This window comes from Tenrec ecaudatus, chromosome 2, assembly GCF_050624435.1.
Source record: "Tenrec ecaudatus isolate mTenEca1 chromosome 2, mTenEca1.hap1, whole genome shotgun sequence".
Lineage (NCBI taxonomy): Eukaryota > Metazoa > Chordata > Mammalia > Afrosoricida > Tenrecidae > Tenrec > Tenrec ecaudatus.
This window is the reverse complement of record NC_134531.1, coordinates 184,550,342-184,564,588: the sequence shown is the minus strand read 5'-3', so window position 1 is coordinate 184,564,588 and position 14,247 is coordinate 184,550,342. Positions and strand designations below refer to the sequence as shown.

General features: G+C 44.2%; 1 protein-coding gene across 1 annotated transcript in view; it reads right to left on the bottom strand.

Moving 5' to 3' along the window:
- RANBP17 (RAN binding protein 17) overlaps window positions 1–13,808 on the bottom strand; it is a 388,698-nt gene extending 374,890 nt beyond the window's left edge. Inside the window, exons 1-2 of the mRNA XM_075543208.1 lie at window positions 13,670–13,808; window positions 6,921–7,067 (exon numbers count right to left, since the gene is read on the bottom strand). Coding sequence (XP_075399323.1) covers window positions 6,921–7,067; window positions 13,670–13,687 — 165 coding nt within the window. The 5' untranslated portion in view covers window positions 13,688–13,808. The remainder of the gene's footprint in view (window positions 1–6,920; window positions 7,068–13,669) is intronic.
- Window positions 13,809–14,247: the final 439 nt, after the last annotated feature.

Genomic DNA, 14,247 nt, shown 5'->3' with positions numbered 1-14,247 from the left:
TGTGACAGAGCACAGAAATTAGGTAGGGAGAGAAACTAGCTTAACAGTCTTACAGTGCAAACAAAAGCTTGAAGAGTCGAGGATACAGGAACAGCCTCAAAAGTGGACTGAAACCCAATGCAAGTTCCCTGGAGAGGTTGTTTCTGCTTATTGATGAGAGGACATGTAACTAACACTGCTAGTGAGGTATCTGTTCTGTTGTTAGATGCCATCGAATCAGTTTCAACTCATACTGACAACAGGTAAAAAGGAGCCCTGGTGGTATACAGGTTATGCTTCTAGCAGTGTGACCCACCAACCACTCTGTAGGAAATGATCAGGCTTTCTACTATCGCAGAGAGTTGCAGGCTTGGAAACCCCAAGGGCAGTTCTATTTTGTCTCACAGTTTTGCTTTGAGTCAGAATCAACTCCGTAGAAGTACAACTTCACAACAGTTGCTATGTTTGAGAACCTACAGTTGCAGCCACAGTGTAAAAGCACTGTTCTTTTTTTTTCCTTTAAAATCATTTTATTGGGGCTCATACAACTCTTATCACAATCCATAGATACATCCATTGGGTCAAGCACATTTGCTGCCATCATCATTCTCAAAACATTTGCTTTCTACTTGAGCCCTTGGTATCAGCTTATTTTTCCCCCTCCCTCCCTGCTCCCAGTCCCTAGTGGACCCTTAATAATTTATAAATTATTATTTTGTCATGTCTTACACTGTGTGACGTCTCCCTTTACCCACTTTTCTGTTGTCCGTGCCCCAGGGAGGGGGTTATATGTAGATCCTTGTAATCAGTTCCTCCTTTCTACCCCATCTTCCCTTCACCCTCCCGGTATCACCACTCTCACCACTGGTCCTGAGGGGTTCATCTGTCCTGGATTTCCTGGGTTTTCAGTTCCTAACAATACCAGTGTACATCCTCTGGTCTAGCTGGATTTGTAAGGTAGAATTGGGATCATGAAAGTGGGGGGGAAGGAAGCATTAAAGAACTAGAGGAAAGTTGTATGTTTCACTGTTGCTACACTTCACCCTGATTGGCTCATCTCCTCCCCGTGACCCTCCTGTAAGGGGATGTCCATTTGCCTACAGATGGGCTTTGGGTCCCCACTTCACACTCCCCTTCATTCACAATGTAACCGAAAGGAATTACTGAAACCCAAATGAAGACTGAGCATGATAGTGGGACAAGAGGAAAGTAAAAGGAAATAGAGGCAAGAACTAGGTGGCAAAGAGCATTTATAGAGGTCTAAATACAGACATGTAATATGTAAATATATTTATATGTGATGATGGGGAAATAGATCTATGTGCATATATTTATTTATAGGTTTAGTATTAAGGTAACAGATGGACATTGGGCCTCCACTCAAGTACTCCCTCAATGCAAGAGCAGTTTATTGTAATAACCTGGCATTCCATGACGGTCACCTTCCCGACACGACCGCTGAAGACAAATGTATACATAAGCACATGTGGCAAAGAAAGCTGATGGTGCCTGGCTATCAAAAGATACAGCATCTGGAGTCTTAATGGCTTAAGATAAACAAGCGGCCATCTAGCTCAGAAGCAACAAAGCCCATATGGAAGAAGCTCACCAGCTTGTGTGATCATGAGGTGTCGAAGGGATCAGGGATCAGGCATCAAAGCACTGTTCTTTTTCACTGACCCTCTCCTTTAGCAAGTATGGTGTCCTTCTCCAGAGAACATTCTTCTGAGATGTTCAAAGTATATGAGACAAAGTCTTGCCATCCTTGCTTCTAAGGACTACTGTGGCTGTACTTCCAAGGCAGATCTGTGCCTTCTCCTGGGAGTCAATGTCACACAGAACAGTCAAAGCCCTAATTCAAAGGTTTCTATGCTTCAGTCTTCCTTATTCATTTACATGCATATGAGGCGACTGAAAATACCGTGGCTTGGGTCAAGCATATCTTAAACCTTAAAGTGACATCAGCAATGACATCTCTTGTTCCACGTCCTCTTTGGAATGAAGCATGAATTTCTGGAGTTCCCTACATACTGATGCAATGTTTTTAAAATATATTCATCAAAATTATTTGCATATAATTAGTAATCCTGTTCAATAGTTTCCACATTACGCGGGTCACCGTTCTTTGAAACAGGCAGAAATATGGCTCTCTGCTAGCTGTTCAGTCAGGTAGCTGTCCTCTCAATTACTTGGCAGAGATGAATGGGCACCTCCAGATCTGTGCATTCATTTGTTAAAACATTTCAAATGGTATTACGTCAACTTTTGGAGCCTTGTTTTTGGCCAGTGCCTTCATGCATCTTGGACATCTTCCTTCCATACCATCAATTCCTAATCATATTTGCTTCCTAAAATGGTTGAACATTGATGAATTCTTTTGGTATTGTCTCTTTTGATGTGTTTTCTGCATCATTCCGTATTTTGCTCATAGGATCCCCTCAATATTGGAATGCAAGACTTGATTATATTTCTTCCTTTCCTGTCTTTTAAATGATCACTTCTTTGTATAGTGTCCTTAATGCCATTGGGTCTATGACCATTAGGTTCAACACATCAAATTAATTCATGAATTAGTCTTTGAATTCAGGTGGGGTGTCCTCAAGGTCATACTTCAGCTCTCAGGAACTTGTTTTTCTCTTCAGGTTTAACTAGAACTTGCATATGAAAAACTGATGGTCTGTTCAATAGCTGTCTCCTATCCTTATTCTAACTGATGATACTGAAGGCTCATCATAGTCTCTTTCAATAGATGTAATCTATTTTATTCCTAAGTATTCTACCTGGTAAGGTAACATATGTATAGTTATCATTACACTGTTGAAAATTTTGTCCTGCAAAATTTTTACTATGGGATCACCAGTGTGATTTCTATCACCGACTTAGATTAATCTAACTTCTCTAGTGAGTCAAAATCAGCGGGGCTTCTATATGCATGTACAAAGCGGTTTGCATCAAGGACATGGTTCACACAGTTGTGGAAGTGGCAAGTTCCAAGTCCACTGGTTGGATAGAGGCTTCTCCTGACGTGTGGTGTGTGTAGCAACAGGGACTGATGAACCCAAGTTCAGCAGGACAGGGTTCTGGCTATAGAGGTGAATTCAAGGTGGGCAGGTCAGACTTGTGGCTGCAGAGGCAAATGAATCCAAGGTCAACAGGCTGCTGACAACTCTCAGGAAAGGCAGGCAACATGGCAGGCTGGTGGCTCAAGTAAAAAGAACTGGAGGTTGGATGACAAGCCAGATGCAGGATACAGACCTGCCAACAAAGCATGTAAGCTTTTCCATCGCCTCTACTTATAATGGAAGCAGACCACACCCTTGAGGAAATCTCATCATAGGGGACTACTTGGTCTTAAATGCCAAACAACCGATAATCTTGGCCTAGTCAAGTTAGCACAAAACCTAACTACCACAATCACCAAAACCCTATTTCCCAACTGCTGAACTTTCTTCTGTTTTCAACTTTCACATTCCGATCACCAATAAATTGTCACTGCATCTTGACAAACTGAGACCTATCTGTTTATTCCAGAAGTCAATGATGACTTTGAAGTATCTAAAGAATTACCCTCTACAGTCTATGAAGAAGGACATGCTAGAATAGTGTCAAAGAAGTGAACACTAATTCTATACTCATGGGACAAAGATGAAGCTTTCAGTTCCCATGAAGATTTACAGACTTAGACATCCATGGGGGCAGTTCTACTCTGTCACATAGGGGCACCTATGAGGAGAAATCAATTTTACAGCAATGGGTTTAATTCCATCCAGCCTAAATAAAATCTGAAATGATGTATCACAACTAGTGGTGGTATAAATATATGGAGCAGGAAATGGCTTAGTTGGACAAATTTACAGAGGCAGTGTGAAAGCCCAAGGTATTCACTGAATCACTCATCAGCAAGTACTCTGCAGATCTGCAAACTATACTTGAATCTATGATGTGTCAATGTAGTAGCTGTCTTAACACTGTCTTGCTTTTACAGACTTGAACACTGCAAACTTCTGTCAGAAATGGAAACTGAATATCCTGACTTCTCCTACAATACTTCTTCTACAATACTGACTTCTTTTACACAATACTCAATAGCCTACTAATGATCATGTCTTAGGGTAATTTTGTGAGCTGAGGTCTAATTTTTTCAGACGAGCTATGTTTAACAACTACTGCTAAATGGTTTTGGAAAATTAGGGTTTTTTTAAGACTTGGAGTTTCTTAATGAATTCAACCTAAAATTAGAAAAGTTCCTAAAATTCAAGCAGTGCTTCAGCATAAGCTGCCAAAGGACATGACAGCACAGATCATTTCAATGAAGCCTTACATAAACCCTAGATGGTAGATTTCACGTCAAGCTACTTTGTACACTCAAGTTGTCCAAAGTTAACAAAAGCGATGAGTTCTCTATTCTCACACAAAATGACAGTGCATCTATTTTCTGATTTCAAGTATAGCTCTAGGAGTGCTTTTCAGATCATAATACATGTACAAAGTAAATTTCCATATTTCTAAATTCATTTAACTGCAACTTAAAAGCGTTTCCAGATAAACCTTCACTTTGAATTTATTTAACCGCAATGAACATGTTAAAGGGTAAACACTGAAGAAAAGATTTCACATAATTCTATAAATGCCTTCTAAGTGATAAAGATCCTCAACTGAAATCATAAAGTCACGGAAAAAGTGGAATGTACAGCTAATTGCCTCCAAGAACAACTGTTCCCCCAACCATGAAACTAGAAGTGGAGAATGCCCAGCTACCATCACTGACCTGTGTGATCAGACTCTGGAGAAGAACATGAAGAACAGACTACCAAATCTCGTGGAATGCACTTTCTGGAGCCATCGGGCCTGGATGAACCCCATAAAACGATTGCCAAGATAAGCTTTAAACTATTATCTCCTGAATTGGTCTTAACCCCAAAATGGCTTAGTTTAACTCGGACAGAATAACTAACTGCCTTAAGGTATTGTACTATTTTAAGAACTATCTTTGAAGGTTTAAATTGACAACAATTGAACTGCAATCCACAAGGTGGGCAGTTCGATGCCACCAGTGGCTCTGTGGGAGAAGGCCGGCTCTCTGCTTGTGTACACAGGTGCAGTCTCAGAAACTCCCAGGAGCAGTGCTGCCTTAGCCTACACTCACGATGAGCTGCTATCAACCCGATGGCAAGAAACAAGCAACCAGCTCCAAAGACGAGAGAGGAAAGTGAAAAGCAAGGAGTGTATTAATGGGAAAGGCACAGTTCAGAAAATGAGAATGAGAATGGATACACAGCTGTAGGAATGTAAATCCTATCACTGAATTGTACATATAAAAACTGTTTAATTGGTGTGTGTTCTGTTGTGTATATTCTCAACAAACATAAAATATACTATAAAAACAAAATAATCATTTGTTCACAGACTGATCTAAGTATTTGGCAGTACCTATCTCCAAGAAAGGGTACTTTTAAAGATGAAATCAGTAAAAGGTCATTACAGATTAATATTACCACATAAACATTTGCAATTTATGTTGATGATAAAGTACTAACTCTGAACCTTCATTAAATAAAACATTAATTTCTAAATATATAATTCCATCTTTCTTTCTCATTAGTAGACCGATGTGGTAGTTACATAATTTCATGTCAACTTGAAGACATAAAAAAGTGTAAGGACAGTCATCAACCTGTCAATCAGGTCAATAGTGCCTTCTTGTGGTGTGGCCTAGGAGGGTGCTAGGAACATCCTCTTCTCTCTTTCTTTACCTTCCTGATCACTGCCAGAGACACCACCATTGGATCCACAGGACTTGGCACCCACCAGCCTTTCTGCATTCTTCAGCATTGCATGTGGTTGTATGAGTCTGAGATGAACTGAGGGACTAGTATCGGACTTATGGACTTGAGTTGGACTTGGCTGATATGTTTTCTTGATATATAATTACTTCTTGATATAAAGCTCTTTCTTACACATATAAGTGTCACTGGATTTGTTTTTTAAGTCAAACCAGCCTAACCCAACCCGTAATACCAAAAGGGAAAAAAATATACTCAAGTATTGTATTTTGAATTTCATCAATATAGCTTTGTACAAATTTGTCTTCTCCTTTCTTAGAGAAAAACTCACTGCCATCGAATCAATTCTGACTCATAGGAACCATATATGGGGCTTCAGAAGCTATAAATCTTTATAGGACCAAACAGCCTCCATCTTTCTCCCAAAGAGTAGTTGGTAGGTTTAAAGTGACCTTGTGATTAACAAGTTTATTCAACAGTCCTGCCATCTCTCCCCTTGTTATAGAAATGCCTACAAAATATCCCACACTTTACCTCTTAGGCTTACAACTTTACAGTAAAAATTTACTGACCTCTCCTCTAGATCATGCAGTCTTTTACTGTAATGATTACCATATCATTTCATAGCTCTATTTACACACCTGTCTCCCCAACTCAACGATGAGCTACTGTAAGACATGTACATAAACCGAGGAAGCAGTCCAGTTGTTTTACATTTAAGCTTTTGCTAAAGGGAGCCAGGCAAGAAGTCATCAGCATTCCCGAGTCATTCCTGAATGTTTCAGAATTAAGTACAACCTAACCCACACACACACACACACACACATACACCTGGATTTAAAAAAATTTAAAAAAACAACTTTTAGTCAAGTTTCTAAAAATGTTATGTTTGGCCACGATAAGCAATAGAAAATGGAACCAGCTAGAACCAAGAAACAACCTCAACTCATTTCCATTCCATTCTCACTTGATGGCATTAAGTTTGGGGAGCGCTTCCCTAAGTTGGTTTTCCAGTTCTTTCCCTGATTACTTTCTTTGCTAGTGAAATAAACTAGAGTAAACAGACGAGTGGCAATCTCTATCAGTTATCCACTTCATAACACTGACATACAGCTCCTACTGATGCTTCCGAGTTAATCGCCGTTATCAAATACTTACTGTTCCTTGTTCTAATAAAAGCTGGCACTTGCTGAGACATTCTGGGCTGTCAATTAGTTCCAGGAGTGCTTTCTCAGCCTCTATTCTTTGTGTGAGATCAGTTCCTACATAGAGGTGAGTACATAATGCTTCCAATTCAGCCAAACTCTTGAGAGGAAAGAAAAAAAATTACCATTTTACTTGTGTGAAAAAAATTTTTAAATAAGGCAGCTGCAGGAAACAAGTAATGTAAATATCATTTTACTCAATGATTCAATACATGCTTAGTGAGCTACTACTTATTAAAAGATAGTGTTAAGTCAGATACATCTCCTACCCCCCAAAATACTTCATTTTAAAATGGATAGAAACTAGATCGTTCAAAACAGAAATAGAAACTAGATCGTTCTACAGAGGAAAGATGCGCGCATGCATAATCCAAAGAATCGGAAAAGACTTGCATGAAGAAGCAGCATTTATGGTGGGCCTGGCAGGTGAAGGCCAAAAGGCTGACTAGGCAGGAAAATAGCAAGTCCCAGGCCACTGCCGCAGAAAAGGCACGGAATCCTTCAAGACACTGAAAGCTGGAGGAGATGCCAGATGTGGCTAGAGAAATGGCAACAAAAATGATCATGCTTTGCAGTCGCTGTGCCAATTTACATTCTTTCTCAAACTATAAGAACTTCAATTGCTCCAGCCACAATAAAGAAATCTTCTTCATTACAAACGTATGCTGTTTTGGGACTGCTAAGCTAACGTTTGATAGTACGATAGTTCAACTACGTCATGATGCTCAGGAACTATGGCTTGACCCCTATTAGTTCCAGAAATGTAATACTAGCTTATCATACTGTCGGTCCCTGTTTTATAAACACAAAACGTAATTCATTCTGGTCTTATTTTCCTAATAGAAGCACCTACAAAGTATCCTGTATTTTTCCTCTCAACCTAAAATATTTACAATCTAGAGGATTATTCACTGGAGGACAAAAATTAGCCCTGATTCAACGTCAGGCACATACAGGTATGAACTTCATAGTTTTTGTCTTTTTATGGCCTGGATTATTATGTGGTGGCCTTTTACAGGACTATTCCAAACATTTCCTCAAGTGCATAGTCCTGGCCCTACTACCAAATGTATACCTAAAAATTAAATGAGATCGCTTCTAGCTCCCTTTACTTTTTCATTCATCTTTTGGCTCCTTTCTGACATTTACCATTTCTCTGGGTTAGAGCCCAGCATTCCAGACTTGAGATTTTCTGCTAAAGTGAAAATAAATGTGCAAATGAAAGGTTTCAAGCAGGTATATAATGACAAGTGAACTACATTTTACACATCTCCCCACCTAGAAAGTTTAGTAAACCCATCAGAACACTACGACATGCAAGGCATATTTAAATGAATAGAAACTCACACTTCATGAACGCATATGGGTTCCCAGAGTTTCTCCAAGGGTAAGAAACGTACCAAGGAAAGGATCACGCTTTCCCTCTCATGATGATCCCCAAGTCCTAGCCCTCATCTAACCCATCTGAATGGATTTTTGAACTGGTGAAACACAGAACAGTTCCATGATTCCTTGAAGAAACAGATGTTGACTGCTAAGAGAACTGGGTCAGAAAAAGTGGCCCAATTAGGTAACAAAGCAAAGATAGCAAAAAGTGACACTGACGCCTACTCCATAAGATTGTTTGGGGGATTAGAGGACTCAGAGGCATGTACCTTGGCATAAAGTGAACTCACTATTACCAATTCTGACTCATAGCAACCATACAGTACCTGTTCTAGAGCAACGGTTCTCAAGCTGAGGGTCGAACGACCCTTTCACAGGGGCCGCCCGATTCATCACAGTGGCAAAATGACAGTGATGAAGTAGCAACAACAATAACTTTATGGTTGGGGGTCACCACCACAGGAGGAACTGTATGAAAGGGTGGCAGCTTGAGGAAGGTGGAGAACCACTGCGCTAGAGGCTGTCGTTATAATGTGTCCTCAAGTCCGTTCCAACACACAGGGATGCTATGCACACAGAACGAAACACTGCCTGGTCCTTCCCGTGCCATCCTCACCATCACTGTCCTGTTGCAGCCACCGTGCCAATCCATCTCCTTGATGGTCTTCCCCTTTAGCTGGCCCTCACTTTGCCAGGCCTGATGCCCTTTCCTAGTGACTGATCTCCTCTAATAATATATCCAAAGTCTGTAGGACAAAGTCTTGTCATCCTTGCTACATCTCTCCTAAGAATTGTTCGTTCTCCTGGCAGTCCACTGTGGGAGATAGAAAATCCTTCGAGAGTCCGCAGCCCCAGTGAAGGAAAGAAGCCTTCAGAGTGACAGGTTAGCTGGAAGGGTGAGCTTAGAGCCTAGGGCAATCTAAATTTATGCCTGAAGGCATAAGACCCCTAGCCTGATTTCTAAACTCTAAGGGTACCAAACCCAAGACTCTTTTTGCTGACCTTTTAAATTCGTGCTTCCTTGTTCATGCCCAGTCAAGACCGAGCTGAGGGGAGAGATTAATGATTGGCCCTGGGAAATAGGACCAGTCCTGCAATTGATCCATACATAACCCGGAGATGCTGACAGGCAAGATACCCTACACCTGATAAAAGACCATCGAAACAGTCCGTTCAACAGCAATAAACTCAAGTCCCCATCTGCTGCACCAGGTGCTTTTCTTTCCTTTCCAAATTAACTCTGCTTGCCGTTTTGTGGTCTGTGAGTCCATCCGCAGGTTGGAGAGACCAAGAGCCCCTGGGCACACCAGAACAGTAGCAATAATAGTATTTTCAATATTCATAGAGCCACCACAATACGACAAACTGGCAGCCAAGTGGTGGCAATGAAGGCTAGTCGTTTAGTATTTTTGTTATCTAATCATGATAGTGCAGTCGAATTTTACTCCTCCGAAAGATCTGTCCCTAGTACCTGTGAATGTGACCGTATGTTGGAAACAAACTGAGCATCATACTGTATATCAATTATAATTTCAATAAGGTCAGGTTTTTTTAAGGGAATAAAGACGTTTATACTAGGAAAATACAAATGTATTTGTAAACTGAAAATGCCCCGATAATAAAAGCAAAACCCCGACCCACCTCAACTGAAAATGTTTTTTCAATTATTTCTCTAAATCTTCCCAATCTTCTGGAATTAAGCTTCTGGTTTATCATTAATAGGCACTGTCTATCGCAGAGCTGTTTATTTCCCACCCACAAAGGGTTAAGCACTCTACTACTGGCCAAAAGATCTGGGGTTCTCACGTGCTCTGAGGTTTCTTGGAAGGCTGGCCTAGAAACCCACTTCCGCAAGGTCACAACCTTGAAAACCCTCCGGAGAAAGTCTACCCTACACACATAGGGTTGCCATGAAGCACAATCCACTGGAGAGCCACTAACAAGAACTTTGTTTCTTCGTCCTCCCACTGACCATGCCTGACGGCATGTTCTTAGACATGTGGAACTTTTACTTCTGCATTGACTTGGATAACATTTGTTTTTGTGCTTGATAATTGGCAGTGTTTCCCCAAAACCAATGCTTAAAAGCAGACTCTTCCTTAAATTCCTAGAAAACCAGCAAACTGGTTAGGTAACTTTCACCCAAGTCACACTAACAAAGTATTGCTTATTTATTTTTTTAATTAAGAAAAAAGTAGACATCTACATAATTCTTATTTCTAGCACACCCATTGTACAGACGGAAAAACTGCAGCTGTTGCTCAAGATCAGATAAGCAAACAGCAAAAGGTCGATTTCTAGTCAAACACAAGTCTACAGACCCCAGGTCCATGCGCTCTCCTCACGTGATCTTGTCACCCAATACTACCACAATCATTTTGACCCCATCTCTTCATTTTTCCTATTTACCAAGAAACTTCTTCTTGGAAATCTGAAAATATGCAAGGAAAACTGTTTTGTTTTTGTTGTTTTTAATGTCAGAAACTGAGTTAACAAAAGAAAGAAACTGAATTAACATGCTTCCTACAAGTTCTACTTCATAAGTCTGCCCACTCCACAGCTGAAACATTTTCCACACCTGAAGAGGTTCTAAGCCTCCGACTTATCTATGGGTATATTCCTAATTTGTCGTAAAGTTCTACAAGTTATTTTTCTATAAAAACTCATTTTTAATTTCTCCACATGATTCCCATACACGAGCAATGAAACAATATATTCCAAAGGGAGCTTCTTACATCCATTACTTCTTAGTGACAGGGAACCTTAACTCAATTACCTAACCAGAAGGAATGTGCCTTGACTGAGTTAAAAGCATGCGTAAGAGTGCTAATCCCCCTGGCCTCTTGGCAGTCAGGCTGAGCTCTGGGCAGTGGGAAATGCCACACTGATGGCGAGTGGCTGTAACCATCAACCGCACAATTCACATTTTTAAAAATATGCCGTTATGTGAAAAAGACTGCTAAGCAATGCCCTGACCTCATCCCACACAAATCTGTTTTTTCAACTCAGCACTTGGTGCCATGCTTTTTGATGATCTGGTGATACACTGGTTATGCACTGGGCTCCTAACCCGCAAGTTCAGAGGTTTGAAACCACGAGCTGCTCCTTGGGAGAAAGACAAAGACAGCGCTTTCTACTCCGGTAAACAGTTCAAGTCTCGGAAACCCACAGGGGCAGTTCTAACCTGTCCTAAGTGTCACTATGAGTGGGCACTGACTCCATGGCAATGAGTTTGGTTGGGTTTTTGGTACCCTGTTCAATAGATGACATTAAGATATTGATAGTGAAAAGAATATGGAATTTCAGAGTTAGTGGACCTACTCTAATTTTGTATCTTTGGACAGGCCAACTGTTCTGAGACTCAGTGTCATCAGAAATAAACTATATGCCTGCAAGCCTCTCAAGTCACTTGGGGGATTCAAAATCTAAAACGAGCATGTGAAAACTTAAAATGCTAGGTACTGGTTATCACTATTAACAAATGCGCCTCAAATAAACTAAACACCAATATGATTCATATGCTTAAAATAACGCAAACTGAGAAATCTCCAAGGTTTCTGGCCTCCAACATGGTTCCACCTTTTATTTGCCCAACTCCTTTCCGCCTAATTTACACTAATTCACAGCTACTGTGAAGTACATTTGTGGAAACGAGACAGAATGATAGTTTCACCGTCAGCAGCTCACTTTTCCAGCGCTGTATCTTGAATATGAACAAGTCCTGCAGGACTGGGTGGTTTACCATGCACACGTCAGTTTGCCAAGTCTGACAAAGTTCCAAATTCCTACTATCCATTGTAATTTACTCTCAAGATTTACACCTGAACTATGAATAGCTGATTACATTATTTACAGTCCCTAAGTCTTCCAGGAGAGATTCTTCCCAGAGGGCATAGTTACTAAACCAAACCAAATCCACTGCCACCCGGCGGATTCCAGCCCTGAGCAACCCTGTAGGGCAGAGACGTGCTGCCTGGAAGTTTCCAAGGCTGGCAACCTTTACGGAAGGAGACTGCCTCATCTCCCTCCTGCTGGTGGAACCCCCAACTTTGTGGTTTGCAGGGGAGCACGTTTTACCCACGGTGCCACCAGGGCTCCAATTTTTTACTAAACTGACAAGGAATACTTTATTTTGACCTGGTACCCCTCAGACATGTGGAGGAATCAAAAAGCAATTCGGCGGCTTAATACTGTCTCCCGTAGAACATCCTGCAGCTGTCAATCACCTAACAGCGAATGACTGGATGGAAACAAGGGACCCTCGGTTGGAAATCAATAGAAAGGCTAAGTGTGACTACAGGGGGTCCAAAGAAGTGTACAGGAGGCTGTTGTCACAGCGTCACCATATTAGGAAGTTGCCACCTATCCAAAGACATCTCCTGCCCGTCCCTCTGGTAAAGATCCTGCACACCTTCCTCTCACTCCTTCCTGAGGCACACACCTGAACTGACTACCCACGTTCTGGGCTCCCAAGCAACCCCGCGCTTGGTGCTTTCTTCACATTTTTCACAGGCAGGGTGATGCTCTGTGCGCCCATGAGCGCGAGGATGGTAAGATGCTGTAATCCTTCCCTGCCAGAACTCTGCAGAGTGCTTGAGACCAACTGCGGGCTCTATCGACGTTGGTTGAATGAATAACCGAACGATTCGTCCAGCGCGCAGCCTGGGGTACGGGGGCCTTTCTCCAGCCCTTGAGACCGCTCGGATCGCCGCGAACCTCTGGCGCGCGCCCGGCCCCCGCTTCCTGCTCCCAGGGGGCAGCGCCGGAGTGCTTCCAAACTCCCGACGCTAACAGCCCCCGCGGCTTCCAGCCGAGGCAAAGTCCGGCCGCCGCTCCTGGGGCGCACCCCGGGCGCCGCTCGAGCTCCATTCCCACTGCGCGCAGGCTGCCGGCAACCCGCGATCCGCGGCGAGGAGGCGAGGCGGCTGCTGCCGGGCGCCCGGCCCAGGCGCGCAAACGCCGGGCGGCTCCCGCTACCACCTGCCGGGAGGGAAGCGGTCCTCGGCCGCGGCGCGGGGCACGCGCTCCTCGGGCGGGGCGCGCTGGGCGCCCGACCCTCCTCCCTCCTCCCTCCTCCCTCCTCCCTCCACCCGCCGGCCCCCAGCGCGCTCAGCGCCGCCCGCCCGCCCGCCCGCCGCCGGGCCCCGGTCTCAGCCCAGGCCGGCGCTCCGGGTCCCGGCGGCGGCTGGAGATCGGCGGCGCCGCCCCGCGGCTCCGAGGCCTCGGCCACCCTCCTCGGGCCACCGCCCCAGCCCGGCGTCCGGCGGGGCTCCCCGGGCCGCGGAGCCTGGGGCCGCGGGGCCTGGGCGCACTGACCTGGAAGTGCAGCGCCATCTTCCCGCCGGCCGGCCGGCCCCGGAGCTGGCGGGGAGTGAGGGGAGGCCGCGCCGGCCGAGCCCTGCGCCCGCGGGGTCCCTGCGCCGCAGGCTCGGGGCCGCAGCCGCGTGTGGCCGGGCGTTCGAGGCGCCGGGCGGGGCGGGGCGACGGAGGCGGCGCGCGCCGAACGGGCCGAGAGGGGCGGGTCCTCCGGGGGCGCCGGAATCCCAACCGCCCCCGCACTCGGATTTCAACCGCAGCTCTGGCGGGTCGTGACCTCTGACCCGTGGCCTTTGACTGCCAGTCATGACCCTGGGCTCCATGTGCAGCCTGGACTCTGGGCTCCGACGACGGGACTGTGGATGGCCCATTGCTCCAGACGCCTTGGTGGGACCATGGTCAAGCGCTTCCCGGCCAAATGGCTGCAGCGACAGCTCAGGGGAAAGGATTACAGACAACCTGGGAAACTGCGTGGGATGGGCCTCCTGTGGCTTCCTGGGTTGGAATCCTCTCCAAGGTAGCAGGATCTAGGTCTGGTTTGGTTTGGTTTTTGGTTTGGTTTCGCACCCACTTGACCT